Source organism: Ursus americanus, chromosome 33, assembly GCF_024610735.1.
Source record: "Ursus americanus isolate L20-20 chromosome 33, mUrsAme1.1.p, whole genome shotgun sequence".
Lineage (NCBI taxonomy): Eukaryota > Metazoa > Chordata > Mammalia > Carnivora > Ursidae > Ursus > Ursus americanus.
In genome coordinates, this window is record NC_142159.1 from 17,027,840 (window position 1) to 17,051,100 (window position 23,261).

The 23,261-nt window shown below is 49.4% G+C and overlaps 1 protein-coding gene across 1 annotated transcript; it reads left to right on the forward strand.

Annotated features, from left to right (window-relative positions):
• Positions 1 to 264: 264 nt before the first annotated feature.
• On the forward strand, positions 265 to 6,349 carry LOC148107234 (aflatoxin B1 aldehyde reductase member 4-like). Its single transcript, XM_087858291.1, has 7 exons — positions 265 to 570; positions 2,622 to 2,809; positions 2,964 to 3,068; positions 3,761 to 3,857; positions 4,093 to 4,192; positions 4,801 to 4,930; positions 5,920 to 6,349. The coding sequence occupies exons 1-7, from the start codon at positions 357 to 359 to the stop codon at positions 6,148 to 6,150; spliced, it is 1,065 nt and encodes a 354-aa protein (XP_087714417.1). The 5' UTR covers positions 265 to 356; the 3' UTR covers positions 6,151 to 6,349.
• The last annotated feature ends 16,912 nt before the right edge of the window (positions 6,350 to 23,261 follow it).

Genomic DNA, 23,261 nt, shown 5'->3' on the forward strand with positions numbered 1-23,261 from the left:
AGAAGCCCCTCTCCAACGACCCCAGGACCCCGGGACGGAGAGGCCGAGGGAGGGGGAGACGTGGACGCGAGGCCCATGGAATCCCACCCTCAGCGTTCGGGAACTCTCCCACTAGCGCACCTCCGCCTCCTGTGGCTGAGCCAGGCTACCTGCCAGGGAGGGGCGTGCAGCCCGGAGGAGGGAGGGGGCGGGGACACACTTCCCCGCTCCCTCGGCCCACCCGCGCTCCGCCCCCAATGCAGGTGGGCGGGGCCGGGTTCTGCTTTAAAGTGGCTTTGGCTTCTGCAGCCTAGTGCCTCGCGCCAACCATAGAGTTCCACCTGTGGGGCACCGATTCCGCTGCCACCGCCGCCACCATGTCCCGGCCGCTGTCCCCCCGGCGCCCCGCCACCGTCCTGGGCGCCATGGAGATGGGACACCGCATGGACAAGCCCTCCAGCATCGCGGCCGTGCGCGCCTTCCTGGACCGCGGCTACACCGAGCTGGACACGGCCTTCATATACGCCGAAGGCCAGTCCGAGATCATCCTGGGCGAAATGGGGCTCGGGCTGGGCGGCAGCGACTGCAAAGGTAACCTCTACCTTCCCCTGCACCGTGCGGCGCCCACCCGGCCCCAGCCTTGGCCCGGCCACAGTCAGAACCCACGGCTTCGGGCCCTCTCGTGCTCTGACCTCCTCACAGCCGCGTGGACTGCCTGCTCCTTAGGCCCCATGCACGTGTCGTCCCGGACAGCCAGACAGTGCTTTGCCCTGACCAGTCTTTCCTCTCCCTTTCCCTTCCGAGAAGGTCTCCCAGGACCCTCCCTCAGCGACGTCCCCCTCCAGGTGCAGTCTGGAACGACTTGGTTCCTCTTCTAGGGGGCACTGAAAGCGCTGGAATCTGGCGCTGTGCAGCCCCTGCCTCCTTCCCCGCCCCCCGCAAGTGCCCCCTGCGAGCCTGATCTGCTGAAACCCTGCCCTTACTGTCCTGGCATTCCCTGGCAGAGCGCCGCCCGGATCCAACTTGGGAACCTGTGGGGCATCTGCTTCCTCCTTGCTCTGGCCCTAGACTTTGCTCCGTTGGGGTTTCGGGCGCTATGCTCAGTAGGCACGGCCTCCCGCTTCCTGCGGGTGGCAGTGCCATGGAGCCGCAGGAGCACGGTGGGCTGGCATGGGGGAGTGGGGGTGGTAGGGGATCTAACTACCCTCTGGGCTAGCCTCTGAGGTCCTAGAAGGGAAATGGACAGGAACCCACTCTGCGGAGCTCGGGTTCTAGAGAAGGCTGGGGAAGCCGGGAAGAGGGAGCACTTCTGGTGGGGGGACATTGAAGAAAGCTCCGAAGAGGGAACATTAGACATTGAAGAACTGATTGGTTTGCCAGGAGGAGGAGGAGGAGGACAGGCATTAGTGCTGTGGGCGTAGGCAGTGGGTGTGAGATTTGGTAGTGCCAGGGGTGTTGGAACAGGCAGATAGAGCTAAATGGAGGGTTTGTATAAGGGCAGGGGTACGTCCATCACCAATCTGATGCCATTTGAAAAGATTCGGCAGTGCCGGGCAGTTCCTTAGAGTTCAGCAATGTCGGCTGTTACTATTAGGATTACTAGCAATAATAGTGTTAGCACACGGCACCGTCTCTCCCTCCGGCTCTTTTCTGTCCTCTGCTAGAGCCTGGCTTGGTTTCTCCTGTGATTCACAGCATGCTAGATCTGGAACAGTAAGACAGAATGCCTGCGTCTCAGTGCTCGCCCGTTCTAGATCACCGGGCTCCTTCTCTGACCACTCTGGGTCTTCTTTCTCAATGTCTTTTTTTCTCCAAGCCCTCCATCCCTTCCCTCCTTATGGTCAGAGCTAGTGGGGCCAAAGTCCTTGACCTCAGCTGCGAAGTTTCATTCACATGAAGAAGAGGTGGACGAACGGAACAATTCCAAGTGAGCGGTCCTGCCGCCTGCTCCTAAGTCTCAAGCAGTCAGATGACTTGCCTGGTGTGCAGGGAGGGCCACATTCCACGGGGTGCTCTCAAGACCGTTTCCATGGGTCTGTGGCCCTTCTCTCCCTCGGGTACCCCCTGACCCTGGTGCTCTAGATCCCTGGAATTGCAGGCATGGCTCCTCGTCTTCACCCTCTGGAATGACCTTCCCACCCTTCCTCAACTGGCAGCCTGTGACTTCCCCCTGGAGACCAAGATTCAGATCGTAAAGAAAGCCTTCCCTGAGCTTACAGCGGGTCTCCCGCCTCTATGTCCTGGGCTCCCCCAGCACCTGGTGCATCCCTGCCTCACTTACTGTCATGCAGCCCCTTAGACAGTGAGTCCCCAAGGGCAGGGATCGCCTGTTGGGTCTCCCACCCTTAGGGCCTAGTAAATAATGCGTCGTAGTGATGGCATGAGCGATGATGACAATGAACACGTCCATTCACGTTCTGATCAAGCCTTGGGACCAGCACACAAAATAGTACCATGGTCACAACCAATTTATAGTTGAGAGGGTTGAGGCTCAGAGAGGTTGAGTAACTTGGTCAAGGTCACAGAGCTAGTAATGGCAGAGCTGGGACAGGAACCCAGGGCTTTCTCTTAGTCATTACTTACTCTCTCCAGTGTTTGGTAAACTGCCCTGAACTCTCATTTCACTCCCCGCCCCCCCAAAGTGAAAATCGCCACCAAGGCCAATCCACTGGGTGAGAATTCACTGAAGCCTGACAGTCTGCGGGCCCAGCTGGAGACATCCCTGAGGCGGCTGCAGTGCCCCCGAGTGGACATCTTCTACCTGCATGTACCAGACCACGACACCCCCGTGGAGGAGACGCTCCGTGCCTGCCACCAGCTGCACCAGGAGGTGAGGCCGCCCCCGAGTTCCGAGAGAGAGAAGGCAGCAGGGTAGTCCCAGAGCTGAGCCAGGGACAGACCCCACTCCAGGGGTCCCCACCCGCCTCTCCTCTTACCAGTGTCCTGGGCGGCGGTGGGTTCTGACCCAGGCCTCTCCCGTGCAGGGCAAGTTCGTGGAGCTTGGCCTCTCCAACTACGCCTCCTGGGAGGTGGCCGAGATCTGTACCCTCTGCAGGAGCAACGGCTGGATCGTGCCCACCGTGTACCAGGTGAGGCCGGGGCTGCAGGGCCCGTCTGCAGGGCTGCTGCTGATCCCCGGTTCTCCTGGCCCCTCTGCCTGCCTCCTCTCCAGCGCAGCCCCTCCCCTGCTGACAGCCAGGGATGCCTCCCAGTGCACCTTAGGCTCTGGCCTGGCTCCCCTTCCCTCATCGTGTTCTCCTGGGGCCCTTCCTTCCTGCTTCCTGCCTGTGTGCGTGAGCCTGGACCATTCTTCCCCTGCTCCTAGCTAGTCCGAAGTGCTCAGGCCACGCTTAGATGGCTCGTCCCCTGGAAGCCTTTCCCAATGCCCCAGAGGAATCTGCGATCTCAGGCCCTACTTCTCTCCTAGTTCATTCAGCAAACGTTTGGACCCCTGCTTGGTGCCTGACACCGCTTGCAGAACTTACTCGTGGAGTCCAACTGCTGCTTTCCTTGATTGTACCTGTGGCCGCCCTACCTTGCTATTCGATCTCTCAGGGCAGGGGCCTTGTCCTGTTGGTGTGTGGATGGAAATTCCATGTGCAGCGCCTGGCTGGTGCTCAGAAATGTGGGCTGAATGAATGAATTTTCCTTTCCACCAAGTAGATGCCGTGTTTGTGAAGGTCCTAGGATTGTTATGGTGTGAACTGCGGGCTGTGCCAGGGAAGCTGTGGGGTCCCTTCCTTTGATACGGGCACACCTGCAGCTGGCCTTCTACCCGCAGGGCATGTACAACGCTACCACGAGGCACGTGGAGACGGAGCTCTTCCCCTGCCTCAGGCACTTCGGACTGCGGTTCTATGCCTACCACCCTTTGGCTGGTACGGGCTGCTCTGGGGGCGGGTCCCCTGGGGTGGGAGCCCATTCCTGGCCCCAGCTCTGCCTCTTCCTGACCCGGTAGAGGGCCGGCCCGGGACCTGGATAGCAGGGAGGGGTTTGAAGAGAGGCTGGACCGTGTCCTCCATCCCTCCTGGGTCGCCTTCTTCCCCCCTCCCCAGTCCAGAACAGCCTCTGGGAGCAGGGTGGGCCACGGCTCTGATGTGCGTCCACCCGCAGGGGGCCTGCTGACCGGAAGGTACAAGTATGAGGACAAGGACAAGAAACAGCCCGTCTGCCGCTTTTTCGGGGATAAGTGGTCTGAGATCGACAGAAATCGGTGAGCGGGGGATGGGCTGGGTCAGGATGGGTGGGGTGCGGGGTTCCCTTTATCTGACGTGCAGAAATTCTGGGCAGCTTTCCTAGGGATTCTGGGTCTCCCCTGCTGTCCAGAGCCATGTCTCTTGATTCCTACAGAAATGACTAAACTGGGCAGCGTTTCTTGTTTTTTGGGGAGCTCTGTGAGCAAAGGGTGACCCCCGGGTCTCATACTGGGTCTTCCTAGGCCTAGCGGTTCCCTGAGCAGTGTTTACCAGGAAGGAAGGAGTGAGCCCTGGATGCAGGCTCAGGATGGCTGGGGTTGTGTCATGCCCACCCCACCCCACCCCACACTAGTAACCTTTGCTTCACTCGGTAAAGGGAGGGCAGGCAGTTCTTAAGAATCATAAAGAGATGAAAGATGACTTTGAGGTGTTTGGTGAGGGTCCCCCCACCTGCCTCCTGTGCCCAGTGGTTCTGCTGCCCAATCAAGCCGGCCGCTGCAGGAAGGGCGCTGGGTTCCCCACTCCGCAGAGTTGGGTGGGCACAGCTGCCGTGCTTGGCTTTGTGGCTCTAGCCCAGCGTGACCCCGGGTTATTGACCCTTGTGCCATTCCCTTCACCTGCCCAGCTTCTGGAAAGAGAACCACTTCAAGGCCATTGCCCTGGTGGAGAAGGCCCTGCAGGCTGCGTATGGCGGCAGCGCCCCCAGCATGACCTCGGCCGCCCTCCGCTGGATGTACCACCACTCCCAGCTGCAGGTGAGCCGGCCATCCGGGCGCCGCCGCCGCCCCTCGTAGCAGAGCCGGAATCATTTACCTTGACGTGATTTCTAAGTCGGATTTCATTGTTTTTTTCTTGTGTTTGTTTTTGTTTTTACCCAAACCATTTTATTTGGGGGCGTCTGGCTGGTTCGGTTAGTGGAGCATGCGGCTCTTGATCTCAGGGTTGTGAGGTCAAGCCCCATGTGGGGCATGGAGCCTATGTCAAAAAAAGAGAAAAAAGTTTTATTCGTAAGTACCCTCCACACCCAGTGTAGGGCTCCAACTCCCAACCCCAGACCCAGAGTCGTGTGCTCCCCACTGAGCCGGCCAGGCGCCCCACCGAAGCAGTTCTTCCCTCCGAAGTCTCTCCTGCTGACAGAGCTGACGAGAGCCCTTCCGTTGTCCTAAGCTCCTGTCTCAGCGCCAGGCCCCGGATGAGGGCTTCGCTCACATGTACTTAGTTCTCCAGCCCTATGAAGTGCCAGTCCCCAGGATTTACAGATGAGGACATGGCTTCACACAGCTGTGCAGGGGGTAGAAAATTGCCCAAAACCCATTAGCGTCACTCACACTTCAGTAGGAGTTGGGGTCCCTCTCGCTCTGGCGTCCCTGGTCTCCCTAGCTACAACGTCCCACCCGCATCAGCCTGACGCAGTTCCCAGTGTTGGACGCACAGGGAGTAGTTTCTCAAAAAACCGGGGCTAAGTGCCTGACATAGTTTCTGATTCCCGTAAGTAAGCCAAGCGTCACCCAGCTGAGCGGCCAGGCTGCGCTCTGAGCACAGGTCTGTCTGAGGATGAGCAGAGTGACGGCAGAGGGAAAGACGACAGGGTTTGAGTCACATGGTTAAAATCACTGAAGGCATCCCAGGTTCCTTATAGAACTGTATTCGGCATAAATAAACATCAGAGCCCAGGTCTCGGCAAGGGCAGGGCTGGGAGGGAGGATGTGTGGCTGGAGTCACACCTGGCTGTCTCCCCTTGCAGGGTGCCCTCGGGGACGCGGTCATCCTGGGCATGTCCAGCATGGGGCAGCTGGCACAGAACTTGGCAGCGACTGAGGAAGGGCCGCTAGAGCCGGCCGTGGTGCAAGCCTTCAATCAGGCCTGGGAGCTGATCTCCCACGAATCTCCCAAGTACTTCTACGGCGACGAGTCCTGGCTGGGGCTGCCAAAGACTTCTCTCTCTTTCGTCACCTCTTCTAGTCTCAAATCCTGATGAGTCTGCCTTAACTCGATTTAACTAACCAAGAAAATGCTCTTTTTTGATTGTCTGGATCAATGCAATATTTTTCTAGATTCCGTCCTGGCTCCCAGTTGCCTTCGCAATGTGTAAAGGCTGGGGCTGTGGTCCTCTTGGGCCGTTCCTGTCTGAATAAAGCAGGCACTTGACCGGCCTGGGCCCTGAGTAAATCCCACGAACGTGTCTCCTTTACTGTCTGCCGCCTATTCTCATCTACCCGAGGCTTACTGCCAACGGGGCAGAACCACGAGCTGCAGTCCCCAGAGGGCAGGGGCAGAGCCTGACTTTCAACGGCAGGGCTGAGGTGGCCGTCGCTGTGCTGCGCACAGGAGAAGAAATGCAGGCCGTGCACCCTGAATATACTTCTCTTAGCCAGAATCACCTGGAAATAGAGGCACTTAGAAGTAGAATCCTTGCGGCCAAAACCTACCGTTAGCGTCCCCACCAAGAAGAATAAGGATGCTCCTGGGCTCCTCCTGAGATGCTGTGTGACATTTTTAGAAGCCTCTAAATTTCGGCGGTGGCTTTACTCCTGTCCTGGTGAAAGCCTCCTGTCTCCTTGTCATCTGTAGGACTCTCAGCCTTGCCCTGGGTCTCCTGCTGCTGGAGGTGGAAAGGTGGCATGGCAGCCAAGGTCCCCATTTTCCTTGGCAACCCCCGACTCCAATCAGGGGGCACCCAACGCTGGGGAAGATAAATCCCAGGTCTCATCGTTGCTTCTTGACCATTCCTAGTGCAGAAAAATCAGTCTAGCCCTGGGCAGGGCTGTGGGGTGTGGGCCAAGCAGCAGAAGTCCGCTTGCTTATCTTGAAGTGAGGAAGGGGGCTCAGCTTGGAAATGTCAGACCGGACCACCAATCAGAAACAATCTCTGTTCTAGGAAATCTCCCCTTTGCCATCTAGAGGGAGACACCTTGCAGACAAAATCTTATTCTGTATAGGAGCAGCCGCCCTCTCTTCTCTTCATCCACCATAGAATGCGTTCTTCCCTTAAGCGGGATGGTGTAGCAGTTCCCATTCACAATTAGCTATCCTAAAATCAAGTTGCTTCAAATGACTACCTCCCCCTAACTGAGATTAAAGATTCAAGTCTAACTGGTTTTTTGTTTTGTCTTTTTTAAAAACAGAAATTCATTAACAAATCCTAAAATTCATGTGGAAATTCAAGGGACGCCCAATAGCTCTAAGCTTAAATAAGAAGACTCTGTTCTCTGATTCTTGATTTCAACACTTACCAAAAGCTACAGTAATAAAGACAGTGTGGTAGTGGCGTAAGGGTAGATGTACAGATCAATGAAATAGAACCGAGAGTCGAGAAATAAACCTTTACACGAACTTTCAATTGATTTTAGAGAAGTGGGTCAAGAAAATTCAATAGCAAGAGAATAGTCCTCAACAAAGGAAGCTGGGGCAACTGGATATCCACATGCAAAAGAATGAAGTGGATCCCCTTCCTCACACCATCCACACTCACACAATGAACTCTAGGATTGTAGCCCTAAGTGTCAGGCTAAAAGTATAAAGCTCTTAGAGTATAGGAGTAAATCTTCATGACCTTGGGCTAGGCAATGCTTTCTTAGATGACACCAAAAGCACCGACAACAGAAGACAAAAAAGAATTAGACATTATCAGAATGTAAAATATGTGTGCTTTAAAGGATACCATCAAGAAAGTGAAAAAGCTGGGAAGCCTCGATGTCTCAGTCAGTTCAGCATCAGTCTTCAGCTTGGGTCATGATACCAGGGTCCTGGGACCATGTCCCATACTGTGTCCATGCTCAGTGGGGAGCCTGCTTCTCCATCTGCCTGCTGCTCCCCCTGCTTGTGCGCTCACTCTCTGTCTCTCTGTCAAATAAGTAAAATCTTTTAAAAAATTAAAGAATGTGAAAAAGCAACCCTCACAACGGGAAAAAAATACTTGCAAATCACCTACCTCATAAGGAATTTGTATCTACAATATATAAAGAATCCCTACAATTCAATGATAAAAGATAGAAAAACAATGGAAGAAACAGGCAAAGTCCCTGAATAGACCTTTCTCTGAAGAAGATAGACAGGGCCAATAAACACGTGAAAAGCTGTTCAACATCGTTACCCATCAGAGAAAGGAAATGAAAACCACAGCGATACCACTTTACACCCACCAGGATGGCTAAAGTAAAAGACAGACAATAGCAAGTGTTGACAAGGGTGTGGAGAATTTGGAATCTCCTACACTGCCGGTGGGAATGTAAACCGGTGAAGGCACTCTGGAAACAGGCTGGCATTCCTGAAAAGATAAGTCCTAGAGTTCCCGTATGACCCGGCAATTATATCCCTTCGGTATACACCCAAGAGAAGTGAAAACTTCACCCAAAAATCTGTATGCAAATGTTCATAGCAACAATAGCCAAAAAGTGGCAGCAGCCCAATGTCCGTCAGCTGATGAATGGATAAATACAAGGCGGTCTGTTCATACGATGGAGTAGCAATAAAAAGGAACAAAGTAAAGAAACATGTACCATGTGGACGAACGTTGAAAACATGCTAAGTGGAAGAAGCCAGTCACAGTGGACCTGCTAGTGGAAGATTTGGTTTACATGAAATGTCTGGAACAGGCAAGTCGACTAGACAGAAAGTCACTTAGTGGGTGCCGAGGGCTGGAAGGGGTGTTGCAGGAAATGGAGAGTGGCTGCTAATGAGGTCAGGGTTCTCCTGGGGGGTGCTGGCACGCTCTAGAACTGTGACGGTTGTACAACTCCAAATACTCTAAAAACCATTGAAGTAGACAGTGTATGTGTAATGTGCGAATCGTGTCTCAGTGGGGAATGCTCACCTGCTCCCACAGTCTGAGAAGTGACCTTAGAGCTGGTGGTGCAGTCCCCCGAGGCCAAAGCACCCACACTGTGGTCGTTGATGCTGATGGCCAGCTGCAATGCCAGCTGCTTCCAAGCGGTACACTTACACGTGACCCCGCCATGTAGCCTGGGCTTCCTCAAAGCGTGGCAGCTGCCTTCTGAGGGCAAGCATCCCAAGAAAACCAGGCAGACGTCATAATGCCATGTATGTCCCATCTTTGGAAATCCATAGCATCACTCTTGCCTCATGCGGTGAGTGTCAACATTGTGTCGTACAAGAGAATTATGAGAGAACAGACGGTCATCTTTGGAAGACCACATCTACCATGGGGAGCAATGGTTCTGAGTGGTCAAGTCAAGAGGATGAGCCTTTGAACTGGCCCGGAGACCTTCAGTCCCGAGTAACCCCATTAGGGATGCATTCTCCAGGTCATGTTCCATCTACTAGAACTTTTGGCTAGCGCATCTCACACATGTTCCATGGTTGCTTGAATTCAGCCATTTGATACTTGATGAGCTTTTTCAAATGACAGAGGACGAGAGTTAGATCTGGAAAACGGAACATACGTAATTTCAAACTAAAGAAACTGGCCCGTGGTGTATAAAAGACTGGAGAGGGGCGCTCTGAGGTGGCTCCGTTGGTTGGGCATCTGCCTTCGGCTCGGGTCATGATCCCACATTGGGCTCCTTGTTCAGTGGGAAGCCTGCTTCTTCCATTGCCTCTTCTGTTCCCCTGCTTGTGCTCTCTCTCTCCCTCTCTAACAAACAAATAAATAATAACAAAAGAAAGAAGGAAAAAGAAAGAAAGAAAGAAAGAAAGAAAGAAAGAAAGAAAGAAAGAAAGAAAGAAAGAAAAAGAAAGACTGGAGAATGACGTGGAATAGATGTTGTATAGTCGAATTAATGTGGCAGAAAGATGGCTACTGAAGCTAGAGGCTGGTGGGAGGGCATCTGGGCTGATATCCTCACAAAATTCCCATCTGGTCTGCTTGTTAGCATCACCCGTGTTGAATGTGGGGGTGAACATTATCAGTGCCTCAAATCTGCATTCTGAATACCTTTCAGAAGCTCATAAGGAAGGGCAATGGGAGGAACCACACTACTGAGGAGAGAGTACTTTTCCACTCCATAGATCTTTAATTTAACAGCACTACTTTTAAAATGATATTATTTTTCATTTACTTGAGAGAGAGGATGAGTGGGAGGAGGGGCAGAGGGACAAACAGACTCCCCACTGAGTGAGGAGCCCTATGCGGGGCTCCATCCCAGGACCCTGGGATCAGGAATTGAGCCAAGTCTGATGCTTAACTGACTGAGCCTCCCAGGTGCCCAGGACTATTTTTAACACAACACCGTGGTGCGTCAAAATTTGTGTGTGCTCGTTGCAAAACCACTTCCATCTTTGATGTTGAACTTTGTAACTGAATTTAAAATAGCCTTCACAGGGCACCTGGGTAGCTCAGTCGTTAAACGTTGACTTTGGGGGCGCCAGGGTGGCTCAGTCGGTGAAGTGTCCGACTCTTGGTTTCGGCTTCAGTCATGAGCTAATGAGTCCTGGGATCGAGCCCATATCCAGTGGGGAATCTACTTGAAGTTTCTCTCCCTCTGCCCCTCCTCTCACTCCTGTTCTCTCTCTCTCATAAATAAAACAATCTTTAAAAAAAATAAACTGGACCTTCTACATGGCACAAGTCACATCGTAATCTCCAGACAGTATTCTACAGCAAAAAATAGCAATTCTTTCAAGATGCTCGTGCCAGTTGTCTTAGTCTGTTCAGGCTGCTGTGACAAAAGACCACGGACGGGGTGGCTGAAAACTACAAATATTTTTTTCTCACAGTATTTGGAGGCTGAAATGTCCAAGATCAAGGGGCCAGTGTATTCAGTGTCTGTGAGGGCTCTCTTTGTGTTTTGCAGACAGCTGCCTTTTGACTGGCTATCCTCCCATGGTGGAGAAAGAACTCTAGTCTCTTGCTCTTCTTATTAGGACATCCGTCACATCTATGGACTGTACGCTCACCACGTTGGTGAGGGAGCAGAGGCTAGCTGAGGACAAAGCACAAGGTGACACCTGCAACCCCCCCCCCAGGGTGGGATATGTGGGACATTCTTCCAGGAAGCTCCCAACTGTCTTTTTGTTTTTTTAAGATTTTTAAATATTTATTTGAGAGAGAGTAAGAGAACACAAGCAAGGGGAGTGAAAGAGGGAGAGGGAATTGCAGACTGACCACTGAGCAGGAAGCTTGTTGTCGGTCTGGATCCCCAGACCATGGGAATTTGACCTGAGCTGATGGCAGACGCTTCACCGACTCAGCCACCTAGGAGCCCCAAAGCTCCCAACTGCCTTAATATTATTGCTTTACTAGAGGGAAAAGCAACCATCACTTGACATGGCAAGGCCTCCAGGATCTTGTAGGTCCTCTTTAGCCTATGGCCTGCTTTTGAAAACCTCCCTTTTTGCTTACCTCCCCCAGCCCCATAGTATATAATCAATTGCTCCTCACAAGCCCACTGCCACTCTTGTTGCCCACCGTGCTTTCATAAAGCCACCATTTTGCACCAATGACGTCTCAAGAATTCTTTCTTGGTCGTCCACCCCAGACCTCACCCCACTGAACCTCACCTGTATTCTAAAACCACATCATATGGCACCCACATGTGGCACTTGGGGTTTTTTCATCTGGACTCTGAGCTTCGGGGAAACTTGGTGATTACTTTCTCTTCTCTTCCTTTCCTCTGCTGTTAGGGGCTCTTCAAGGAGTCCGGTCTTCCTGCAACACTTTCATTGCGATAGGTCAGGCTGCCATCCTCTAGGCTGTGGCTACTCTACGGGGAGGAGAAAGCCTGCCTATTGGCTAGAAATTAGTAACATAGTCGGGATGGTAATAAGACCCAGAAACTTGACGCCCTCTCTTTACTCCTGTCCTTCTATAAAGTCGTCTCTCTTTGTCACGGGGCAGACACCTAAGTCACCAGGACGGCTGCCAATCTTAAGACTCCAATGTGAGGTTTCTTCCTGATTGATCTCACGGGATCCCCTTCACATCCCTGCTCTAGCCACTTGTGGCCACAGGACTTCCGCTAGGAGCAGCCGAAACCAGTGCCCGATGGAATTACAACCCAACCGGGGATGTTTCCTAGGGAAGTTGACTGGAAAGACTACCTGTGTTGTAATGTCACTTAGAACCACGATGGATTTCTATCTTGACTGTTTTCCGTCAATGTCCTCTACTAACTACTTAAATTACAAAATTGGGGGTGCCTGGGTGGCTCAGTTGGTTAATCGTCTTCCTTCTGCTCAGTTCACGATCCCGGGGTCCTGGGTTGGAGCCCTGCATCGGGTTCCCTGCTCAGCGGGGAGCCTGCTTCTCCCTCTCTTGCTCACGTTCATTCTCTGTCAAATAAATAAAGAAATAACCTTTAAAAAAATAAGGTTAAAAATAGTAATAAATGAGACAATTGGGTAATTTCCATTTAAAACTTCCTAGTGTTCTCCATGGGTTTAAATAGGCAAGGCGATAACGCAGCTTTCAGAGCCTAAGACGGCATGGCACGGTATCTCAGTCCATTCTCCAGGCATCCATCCATAGCCTAGGATGCGATCGGGAAGGGGAGGGATGCCCGCACCGTCCTATGGGGGGTTTTACGGCAGGAATGTCTTCGCGGTGAGGGAGGATGGTGATCAATAGTGGTTTCTGTTTGAGGGACGCCTCTGTTCGCCTTTGACACACAAACCCTCTGCCATAGGCTGCGTGGGACGCCATCTGGGAGTCGGGGGATTTGGTAATGGACCTTCTTTACTTTTCTCGGAACATGGCCTCAGTAGGCTTCGTCTTTGGTTCCCAAGGTCTCTTCCTCGGGGTTGCTTTTTAACCCACTGGAAACAATTCAGACTGCAAAATTTAGGAAAGGACTGCTCTGCTGTAACACTGCATGGCCTCAGTGGGATCTATCAGTTAGAAAGGGACAAATAGAAGTACCCGAGGTCCATCCAGGCTTTCGGGGCTCAGACGTGAGGGCCTCTTGCAGACCATATTTGGCTAGTAAAACTCCCTCCTGACATATTGGATGATAATTATCTGAACAGGCCTCCTCCGAGTAAACCCAGGTTGCTGCAGGAAACACAGGCCATCCCAGGCAGAGGGGACTCTTGATTCTCTCTCTCTCTCTCTCTCACTGTTCTTCCTAAATGGATGTGGGGGCTTCTCCCTCACTCATTTCCCAGGTTAATGGCTATAATTGGAGCCATCTGTGGTTAGTCTACCTCAGGACGGGCACTACAAGGAATAGGCCCAAGGAGCCACCGAAATCCCTTGTTTCAGAGAAATTCGGTCGTCTCTGACCTGACATGGCCTGCCTAATTCCACTTGTTGGCAGGAAGACATGGCGTCCGCTCCTCTATTTGAGCTCATGAACTCTAGAACCAGGAACCTTCTCTGCCTTCTGGCAGGACTTTACCTCTTCTGCCTCTCCCACTCCCTGCTCCCATTTCAGCACCACCGTGGGTGCGGCCTGCAGAACTGGCTTCTAGACCATCCTCGGTGCCTCAGTCACCACAGCTCCTTCTCCCCTCGCTGTCAGGAAGCGAAGAAGAGCACTCCCTGGACCTCACACCGCCCACTCTAGATTACCCGCCAGTGTCTCAGGTAAAAACTGACATTGGGGAGGATCCAGGTAGAACATGTCAGTAATTAAACTGATGTAAGTTTGTTGGTTTAAGATAGACATGTCTTTAAGGTTATCAGCATGAAATGTGAAGCTTTGATTGTACCAAGATTTTCTGAGGGTCAAGTAAGCTCTGTTATCTCTGTTGCAATTTGTTAGTAATAAGATGGCTAAAATGATGGTTAATCTTGTCTGTCTCTAAGTTTTCATGGGCATTTGTTAAGATAGCTTTCAAAGGGGCGCCTGGGTGTCTCAGTCAGTTAAGCAGTTGCCTTTGACTCGGGTCATGATCTTTGGGTCCTGGGATCAAGCCCCATTTCCGGCTCCCTGCTCAGCGGGGAATCTACTTCTCCCTCTCCTCCAAGCCCTCCTAGCCTCCTGCTCCTGCTCGTGCTCTCTCTCTCTGTCAAATAAATAAATAAAATCTTAAAAAAGAGAGAGAGAGAGAGATCGCTTTCAAAGTCTTTGCTAACCTGAAACTTTAAAGTTTTCCTTAGATGGTAAGTGGGATGAAATTCTTTGGACATGAAGGTCTTTTCCAAAGAGGATAAAAGGCTAAAGCATTGAGTACTGGACGTAGGTTTGTCCTTTCGACTACTTATTGCAGAACACTAAGGATATTTGAGTCTGTAGATCAGCATGCTTTGTGCTTAACTGAGTCACAGATTTGCCGTCTAAACACTTTGGTGTCACAGTTCACAGCTGGTTACTACTTCGTTTTCACTGGAGACCCAGGTTCCAGGAGTGCAAAATTCTGCTAAGTGTAATTAAGACTGATGGAAATAAGGGAAGCAACTCTGTGCAGGAAACTAAGAGACATGTTACGGAAGATGTGAGGAATGGGAATGCATTTTTGTTGAAGGTGGAAGAAGGTAATTTTGTCCTAAATAAGATGGTTGTTTGGAGAGAAATGGCTTGGGATAAAATCTGAATGCAGAAGAAAGCTGTAGAAGGTTTGTGAAGGGAAGTCTTTGGAAAGGAATTCTAGGTGTGCTCAGAACGGACTGAGATTAAAATAAAGGGAATTTAAAAGTACAGTGGTGTAAGACTGAAATTCTCACTCTGTTCAACAGACAACGTTTTCTTGAATTCCAGCAGCTCCTGGCCGAGAGCTTATACTAAGGATGTAATAGGAAAACACGTTTGTGACCCTGCAGGTTAGCATAAATGTCAGAGCTCCATCAGTTGGGAACGCCAGGCTTGCTCAGGGTGGAACGCTGCCCTTCCCAAACCCTTCAGATAACAGCGGCCAGGAATGCCTGGTCCGCTAAGGGCAGAATGAGGCCCCAAAGAAACCTGGTTGCTCTTGACAATAGCCCTTGGGGTCCATAGAAATATGTTTAAGAATAGGCCTCACTTGCTGAATGTTACATGAACTAATCCTGTGACCTTCCCCGGGATGTACTACTAGTCACTAGGCTCAGGAGACTCCCCTTGATTGTCTTTGAATGTTTACCGCCAATAAATATGCCAGGTTGCTGCTGTTCGGGGCGATCGCACACTTAGTCGTGTCCCCTGCACCCACCCCTGCCCCATGCTTTCCTTCGGAGCTCAGCTGTCTGTGCCTCGTCCTTCTCCCGAATCACGCCGCGTCTCTGTGGGCGGTGTCACAGAAAGTGGCGCCCGAACAGGGACGCAAAGAGGGACCGGAAAGTACAGCGGAGACGGAGCTCGATGGATGAAGCAAGGCCTTGGATGTTTCCTGCTGGTGCGTCAGGGAACTTTCAGCAGGTTTGGGTAATTCCTAGAGCACAAGTAATTATCGCCCTTATGTCTGGCTTTTGAAGTATCTCCTGAGAGCGGGAGGAGTTAAGGTTAGCGAGGGCAAACTTCTGGACTTCCTGAAAGGCATAGAAGAATACTGTTCATGGTTTCCCACGCTACGGACATTAGATCTGCAAGCATGGGGAAAAGTAGGGCATGAACGTGAGCAACAGCGTGCTCAAGGAAAGTCTATTCCCACCACTATTTGGCGGACGTGGTCCCTGATCCGTTGTATCCTGGAACCACTTCAAACTCGGGACTCAGAGAGTGACACTGAACTTGAGAGTCTTAACGCCAAAGATGAGTCCCCAATGGGACCTGATCGTGCTGTCCCAGAAGGAGGAAAAGTCAAACGTGTTCCCCCTCGTCTTCCTCCCATAGAAATGGATGGCTTTCCACGGCCACCGTTACTTACAAAGAGGAACGGTGGTTTCCTCTCACGAGAACAGGCAACAGCTGCATCATATAGGGAGCTGTATCCGACCTCGCTTTCGGTGGTTCAAACAGCCTTGCTCCTGCCCCAACAGCAAGGAGAGTCCCATGCTCTACAATTCGCATTGCCAGCAACCTTAAGGGAGCTTCTGCCTCCTGGGGTAGATCCTAACCACCCGGAAGGAACCGTTTCCCTTTAAGGTTCTCAAAGAGTGAAGACAGGCCATTCCAAATTATGGCACTAATTCGCCCTTCACTATGGGCCTTATTCAGGGCGTTGCGGAAGGCATCCGATTAATTTCCAGGGACTGGTCCTTGGTAGTGAAGACGGTCCTGTCCCCCGGGGAATTCTTACAGTTTCGTATGTGGTGGCGAGACCATGCAGAAAGTGCTGCAAATTATAATCAAACTTATAACCTTCCTCTCTCTCTAGAACAACTGATAGGGGTGGGACCTCGGAGTCAAGTGCAGGAACAAGTGCGGATGACCAATCAGGCTACAGAAGAGCTTCGCAGATGTTGCCTATGTGCTTGGGAAAAAATGGAGTCTAGATCTCCTGCTAATGCCTCTGTTCAAAAGATTATTCAAGGAGCTAGGGAGCCTTGTACAGAATTCATAGGGAGATGACAGGAGCTGTCAAAAGACAGATTAATCACGTAGAAGCTGCCAACACTTCATTACAATTTTCGGCCTATGAACGTGCAAGCGGGGATTGTAAGAACGTTCTCGCTCCTTTTAAAGGAAAAGGCACTCTCACTGATTACATCAAATCGTGCCAAGGTGTGGGCACCGAGACCTACAAAGCTGACTTGCTGGCTCAGGCCATGGCAGCCTTAACAACAAGTACTTTCAAGGGACAGCGCTTCAATGGTGGGAGAAGCGGGCATACTCGTGCCCAATGCCGTCTTAAGAATAGAAATAACGATGGGAAAAAACAATCGAAATAATAATTCTTCCAGTCTTTGCCCCCCAATACTCAGTTTCAAGGGATTACTCTACAGACCACCAAGATCCCACTGCCAGGAACCGAGACGAAGATGCCCACAGGGGTCAGATCAAGAAGCTGACCCAGAAAGCAGAAGTGCTGTCTAATGAACAAGGCCCTGTTACCCCTGGCACTATGGCTGCTACCACGATGGACTTATTGACGGTAGCCGTAAGTATCCCACGCTGCCCCACGGCACCAGCCACCAATTTTACGTATTGGGCCTATGTACCCAATCCCCCTCTTATGAGGCCAAATGAACGGGATGATGATGCCGCCCCTGTATACTTTAATGGATCTAAACGGATCCCAGGGATAGCAGACCCTAGGCTCCCGATTTTCCCTAAAGGAGAAGGACAAGAAATATCACATTGGGCTTTGATACGAGACCTACGTGCATCGGCCGTTACAAAAATTGCTTAAGACCATTAAACCGAGGACGGCTGGTGACCTCTCCTGGAGACGTTAATTCCTCCAGAATACAACTTCCTTGGATATCTCCTGTGGGCTTTGCCTACAATCTGACCGAGGAAAACATTGAAATCCCAACGATTCCTAAATGTAAATCAGCCAGAGTGTGGTTGGATGGAGGGATTCAACCCAATTGGGAGGAATGTAGAGGAAATCATCCCAGTGCGTTAATTAATGATTCCTATGGAGTAGTATGGGACTGGTCTCCTAAGGGGTCCGCAGTCTCTAATTGCACCGGGAGACAATGCTTTTCTCATCGAATCTTACGATGGTATGCACTTAATCATACCTCCATTTATACTGTCTCCAGTGGTCCCACAGGATGGCATGGGGACGGGGTAGCTGCCCCCTCTCCTTTTGTGGACTACCGCAAAAGACAAAAACATGTATGGAAACATGCTGCGGCGCAGCCCCCTATTAAGATCTGGAATGATACCTATCTTAAAGATGAAAACTCTATTTTAAGCTTTCAGACGGTTGATAAGGACGATATTCAAGCTTGTGTGAGAGACCCTTATGTGTTGGTGGTAGGACCCGTTTAATTGGATATGTCTCAAAAAGAGCTTTTTTGCACAAATTGCAGGTTATATGCCTGCCTGAATCGTAGTATAAATACCGACCAATCAATTATCGTAGTAGCATGAAGGAGAGTCGGAATATGGGTACCCATTGAACATCCCCATCCATGGGAGAGTTCTCCGGACATGCATGCCTTGCTAGCAGTCCTACATAAGTGGGTCCGACGCTCAAAAAGGTTTCTAGGACTCCTTATTATGGCCATTCTCGGCATTCTTGCCATCACCGCCACAGCTGCGGTCGCAGGAACAGCATTGCCCCAAACAGTACAAACGACAAGTTCATGCAAGATTGACATCACAATGCCAGCAAGGCATGGAGTCAACAAACTATGACTGATCAAAAGATAAGTGAACGACTCTCAGATCTAGAATGTACTATGACATATCAGGGAAATGGAATACGAAATATTAAATTACACATGCGCCTTCTTTGTGACTGGAACGTCACAACATTTTGTGTTCCTCCCTTTCCTTACAATGCAACCGAAATTCATTGGGAGAAATTTCGAACACATCTATCTAATCATTATGGTAACAATTTAGCTCTTAATATTAAACAGCTACCAGCTACCGTTCAGGGCATTACTCATGCTGACTTACAAAATGTACCAGGCTTATGCTTGGCGGATAATATTGATGGGGCACAGTCCCCCACATCCTTTCAGTGGTTGAACAATAATGGTACTAGCCTTCTAGGAGCTCTACTATTACTTTTTATCTGTTTGTCATATGCTTAGTCCTGAGATGCGAAAGAAAAGCCTTCTGAGGAGTGATGGAACGCGGAGTGGCCAAGTCCGCCTTCCTGCTTCTACAAAAAGAAAAAGGGGGAAATGCAGCAGCCCCTGGCCGAGAGCTTATACTGAAGATGTAATAGGAAAACATGTTTGTGACCCTGTGGGCCTTAGCATAAATATCAGAGCACGAGCAGTTGGGAACGCCCGGCTTGCACTGGGTGGAACGCTGCCCTTCCCAAAACCCGCTGTGATAACAGCAGCCACGAACACCGGGTCCACTAAAGGCGGAACGCGGCCCCAGCGGAAACCTGGTTGCTCTTGTCAATGGCCTGCAGGGTCCATAGAAACACGTTTAAGAATAGGCCTCCTTGCTGATCCTTACAAGATCTAATCCTTTGACCTTCCCCGGGATGTACTACTTGTCACTAGGCTCACGAGACTCCTCCCCTTGATTGTCTTTGAATGTACACCGCCAATAAATTCGCGAGGTTGCAGTTGTTCCGGGCGAGCGCACGCTTTGCGCTGTCCCCAGCACCCACCCCTGCACCCACGATTTCCTTCAAAGCTAACCGTCTGTGCCTTGTCATTCTCCCGAATCACGCCGCGGCTCCGTGGGCAGTGTCGGGGCGTTGAATCAGTGCCCTTCTCTTGATAAGAAAATGTGAGCAAAGGTTTTTCTCTTTTGCCTGCCCAGAAAACCAGTTTCAATGCTATGTCCTTATCAGGACTTCGATTACTTAGCTAAAACTTCTCAGTGTTAAAGGAGCCACGTTTTGCTACCAGGTATCACGCTACATATTTGCCTTTGGAATCTCTTTTGTGACCTTGGTTACAGAAAAATACATTTTGGATTTTGTAATGATCTTTAATCCTCTCTAGGCATGTGCTTAACAAAATTTTATGAGATGTTTATAACAAACATGCCAAGATTTAAATTATAAATGAAGTCTCTTTGACTCATTAGGCCTTTTTATTTGGTCTTGTAAGTTCCTCTGCAAGTATTGTTAAACAACTGATAAGCTTTAGGTTACATTTCAGTAAATGCTGTAACTATTCTAGAGAGGATATGAAGTTCCTAACGTTTCAATGTGCTCTGGTGTAAGGCCATTACTTGATATTCTCATGATGGAAGTGTTACGTGTCACAGAAACAACCGGATGTCCTTGCCAGTCATAGTGTCACCTCTCATCAGATGTTTAACCATGTCTGTTTTTGAGCTTTTGTCATTTATAGTTACTGTTCTTATTCTCTGGTAAAATAGTTCGTCTTCAAGGAGGTTCCTCTAAGGGACTTAGAACAAATACAGGTTTTTGATATCTTTAAAATCCTAAAACAGGTAAGAATTTCCTCACTAAGAACTCACTAAGGCTGCGTTGAAACAAAACAAGAATAGTAATATGGAAGTAAGTGAATTGAGAGAAATGACAGGCTTTTGGTAAGTCTTGGTTGAAATCTGCTGATTCTCTAATGTTTGCTCTTCCAGATTAAGGAGACTTTGTCTTAAGATATCTATGACTTACAGAAATGTGATAAAATATTCATTTGTGGGAAGCCTGGATGGCTCAGTCGGTTGGGCATCTGCTGTCTGCTTGGGTCATGATCCCAGGGTCCTGGCATGGAGCCCACACTGGGCTTCCTGCTCAGTGGGGAGCCTGCTTCTCCCTCTGCCTCTGCCCCTCCCCCCACTCATTCTCTCTCTCAAAAATAAATGAAATCTTTAAAAATATATATTCATTTGTAAACAAAGTGAAGCATTTAACTTTTCTCTCTACCTGAATCCTCTGAAATGCAAAAGGTCTCAGTAAGTATTCTTTCTCCCCTGACAACCATAGTCATTTTCGTAAGTTCGGTTAGAATTCCTTCTCCTTGTAACAGGACGCCGTTGGAAACATTGGTCATTTTACCAAGGCTTTGACTGGAATGCCATATTTGAGAGAGACATGCATAGCCTCACATATGACCAAACAGCTTTCAGGAAGGTTGACTTTATGAAACCTGGAGCCATAAAGCCCTTTGGAAATGTTGGCCTGAGACCTTGCTTCAGAGCTCCCAGCAGCCGCACCAGGTGAGTAGAGTGTGTCGCTTCCTGGCAGGTGCAGGAAACTCGGGATATACTGGGGACTCTGTGAAGAAGAATCCACCCAAATCTACAAGTATTGCAGGCATGTCTGATGGCAAGTACCTGCCTTGGCTTCTGGCCTGGAGAGGCTACTAAGAGTTCAACCTAGAGATTTCTTACAAAAAGTTCCAGCAGGGGCACCTGGGTGGCTCAGTTGGTTGGGTGACTGCCTTCAGGTCAGGTCATGATCCTGCATGGGAATCTGATTCTCCCTCTGACCCTCCTCTCATGTGCAGGCTCTCTCCCTCTTTCTCTCTCTCTCTCTCTCTCTCTCTCTCTCTCAAATAAATAAATAAATAAATAAAATCTTAAGAAAAAAAGTTCCAGCAAGGCAGATTCTAAAAGACCTATGTGATCAATTACTCTTCTTGCTGAGCTTATGTAAAGTATAAGGCCAAGTTTGTTACAACTGAATTTGTTTTTCAAACAAATTAGTCCCGATTTGGCTGCCTCTGATTAAAAATGAGGGTGATTACAGGGAGAAATTATGTTTCAATAACACATCTTTGTGGATGTTAAATTCTAGCTCTGATTGTCTTTAAAAGAATGTCGTTTGCCTAAGCTAGTCGACTTGAGATAAACTTCAGAGAAATTGCCACAAGAGTTCATGTATAAACAATCTTCTTCCTTGTTATTCTGTGGGGATAATAACAGGACCCCATGGGCATATGATTATTTAGGACTAATCCTCAACATTATATAACTCAGCTACCAGCTTGGCCAGGTCTGGGTAGCTCGGATGACAAAATCATTCCCTAAAAGCCAGAGCACACCCCACTCCACAGGGTTAACTGTGAACTTATGGAGAAAATGGATGACCCCACTTTCCTTAAGATTGCCTTGGAGAATATACTTGGGGATGCCCTTACCTCTTGACAAGTTTTCTCCCACTTGCCAGTGATTCCTTGTAATTAGGACATATCTCTCAGTGGGGAGTCTGCTTGAAATTTCTCTCCCTCTGCCCCCCCCAAAATAAAATATCTTAAAAAAAAAGAAAACAACAAAAAAAGAAACCCCATGGTAGTCGAGAAAATAGAAATAGATAACCCGCCATGACAGTTAGAAACTTCAACATTCCTCTCTCAACAACTGATAGAGCTCCTGCCCAGAGAATCAGCAAGGATACAGAACTCAGAGGGGCCATCAACCAGCAGGATCTGCTCAACACTTATGGGCCAGTCTACCCAACAACTGCAATAGCTTCACCGTACCAATGTCAGTATCCAGGTTATGCTATTGTATATGGCTCTGCAAGATAGTACTTGGGGGAAACGAGGGGAACCACAGAAAGTGTATGAGGAATCGTTCTGTGTTATTTCTTACAACTGCATATGATTCTAAAATTACCTAAAAGATTAGAAATTAATTAAAACTTACTTCTCATTTAGAAGTACTCAGAAAGGTTATACATGTTGATCTTGTAGTCCTAAAACCTGTATTTAGAATGCCCACAACATAATCTCAGACTGAAAAACTCTATCTTCATTGATTTAGGCAAAGATCATTAGTAGATGAAACCGTAAGAAGAAAGATTGACAGGGAACGTTTTGTGAAGGGAGCGGACTGACTACCCATGAACCCACTGCTGGATCCCAGCATTCCTAGGAGTGAGTCAGCCATGCTGTTTGTACCTCCCTGGTGGGATGCATCGGGAAGTACTCAGCACACTGATGAAGCATTCTTTTCTTTTCTTAATTGAAATTCAGTTAGCCAACATACAATATGTCACTGGTGAGTTATTCTTAAGAAAGAAAAGAAAAGAAAAAACTGAACTAGAATGTGATCTAGGCATTAGAATGAGCTTCCATTTGATAGGAATTATGAGGGGATTAGAGGAGCAAGTTGAATGAAACTATGACTATGCAATCCTAATGTGGGACATACTGCAGCCCAATCCATGGGTGTCTTCACCAAGCAAATACAGGACCGTTGGGGGGGGACAGGGCTTGGAGGGGGTGTAGAGAAGGCTGAGACTACTGAAGTTTTTTTTAAGATTTTATTTATTTATTTGAGAGACAGAGACAGAGACAGACAGAGAGAGCATAAGGGGAAGAGGCAGAGCCAGAGGGAGAAGCAGATTCCCTGCTGAGCTGGGAGACCAACCCAGGGCTTAACCCCAGGACCTTGAGGTCATGACCTTAACCCACTGAGCCACCAGGTGCCCCTCTTTGTCCTTATGAAATGTTCCTGTTGTCTTTGGTAGTGTTCTGAGATCTACTTTGTATTCATATAGACATTCCAACTTTCTCCTACTTAGCTTTGTCAAGGTAAGTCTTTTTCCATCCTTTTACTTTTAACCCATCTCTGTTTATATTCTTCAGTTTTTAATTACTTACTATATAGTTGGGTTTTGCTTTTTGAGCCAATGTGACCACCTCTGGCGTATTTCATGGCGATATTTGTATCATTTGTAATTAATGTAATTACTGACATGATTGGGCTTAAACCGATCTTGCCATTTGTTTTCTATTGTTTCATCTGTTCCTTGTTCGTTTTTTTCATA

What these genes read in the sequence shown, in the direction of transcription:
- LOC148107234 (XM_087858291.1), top strand. Translation starts at nt 357, where the DNA reads ATGTCCCGGCCGCTGTCCCCCCGGCGCCCCGCCACCGTCCTGGGCGCC. An exon ending in TCTGAGATCGACAGAAATCG is followed by an intron (nt 4,193 to 4,800) that starts GTGAGCGGGGGA and finishes TCACCTGCCCAG; the next exon opens with CTTCTGGAAAGAGAACCACT. An exon ending in ACCACCACTCCCAGCTGCAG is followed by an intron (nt 4,931 to 5,919) that starts GTGAGCCGGCCA and finishes CTCCCCTTGCAG; the next exon opens with GGTGCCCTCGGGGACGCGGT.